This window comes from Lactuca saligna, chromosome 7 (genome assembly GCF_052625555.1).
Source record: "Lactuca saligna cultivar CGN05327 chromosome 7, ASM5262555v1, whole genome shotgun sequence".
Lineage (NCBI taxonomy): Eukaryota > Viridiplantae > Streptophyta > Magnoliopsida > Asterales > Asteraceae > Lactuca > Lactuca saligna.
In genome coordinates, this window is record NC_136423.1 from 61,854,686 (window position 1) to 61,855,784 (window position 1,099).

The window sequence follows — 1,099 nt, forward strand, 5'->3', positions numbered from 1 at the left end:
CTATTTCTATTTCCGAGAGCTCTCATTCTCATATCTTTCTTTTGCTGTTATTCTTAATATTAAAAGAAATGTGGAACAAACTAATTCTATTGAGTGTTGTAGCACTTACTTTTAACTACCTTGCCTTAGCCTACGAGCCTAGCCCCCTCCAAGATTTTTGTGTAGCCGACCCCAACAGCTCAGGTATTGTCTACTCATTGTTACACATCTGATGTGCTCCTTTAATTACATTTACCTTTTATTTTTAACAAAAAAAATATTGTCTTTAACGTGCAGTCAAAGTAAATGGTGTAACATGCAAGAACCCAATGCAAGTTCAAGCAGCTGATTTCTTCTTCAGTGGGCTACACCTGAGGGGTAACACATCAAACCAATTGGGATCAAAGGTGACCCCAGTCTTTGCGACTCAGTTACCAGGGCTAAACACTTTAGGCATCTCAATGGTTCGGATTGACTATGCACCATGGGGACTTAATCCTCCTCACACCCACCCAAGAGCCACAGAGATTCTTACAGTTCTTGAAGGGACCCTACAAGTTGGATTTGTCACTTCTAATCCTGATAACCGCTTTATCACCAAGGTGTTGCAAAAGGGTGATGTTTTCGTGTTCCCTGTGGGACTTGTTCATTTCCAGCGGAATGTGGGTAATGGAAATGCGGTTGTTATTGCTGCATTAAGCAGTCAAAACCCAGGTGCAATAACAATTGGAAATGCTGTTTTCGGTGCAAATCCTTCAATTCCATGGGATATCCTCGCCAGGGCATTCCAAGTGGATAAGAGTGTGGTGGATCAGCTACAAGCCAAGTTCTAAAGTTACAACGAGTTCAATGACTAAAAAGGTTTACAATTGGTGTTGGCGTAATCGCGCGTTTGATTTCATTCATAGGCTTCTTTAATTTAAAGCTTCCATTCAAAATTATTTGTGTGCAATGATTTTTCAAGTTGGTATTTATTATTCATTGTGTAATTTATCTGATCTGTTGGTTTCATATGATAGCGCTTATAATTTTGAAAGTTTTAATTACTGACAACAAAATATTACCTGTAGACGCGGAACTTTACACTCTTAAATCTCATAGAATGCAAGAAGGGTTTAAA

At 38.9% G+C, this 1,099-nt stretch overlaps 1 protein-coding gene across 1 annotated transcript; it reads left to right on the forward strand.

Annotated features, from left to right (window-relative positions):
* Window positions 1–881, forward strand: LOC145005094 (putative germin-like protein 2-2). The gene is made up of 2 exons (XM_078964141.1): window positions 1–183; window positions 277–881. The coding sequence occupies exons 1-2, from the start codon at window positions 69–71 to the stop codon at window positions 810–812; spliced, it is 651 nt and encodes a 216-aa protein (XP_078820267.1). The 5' UTR covers window positions 1–68; the 3' UTR covers window positions 813–881.
* The last annotated feature ends 218 nt before the right edge of the window (window positions 882–1,099 follow it).

Coding starts and splice junctions, on each gene's coding strand:
- LOC145005094 (XM_078964141.1), top strand. CDS start 69: ATGTGGAACAAACTAATTCTATTGAGTGTTGTAGCACTTACTTTTAAC. Junction 184..276: donor AGCCGACCCCAACAGCTCAG/GTATTGTCTACT, acceptor TTTAACGTGCAG/TCAAAGTAAATGGTGTAACA.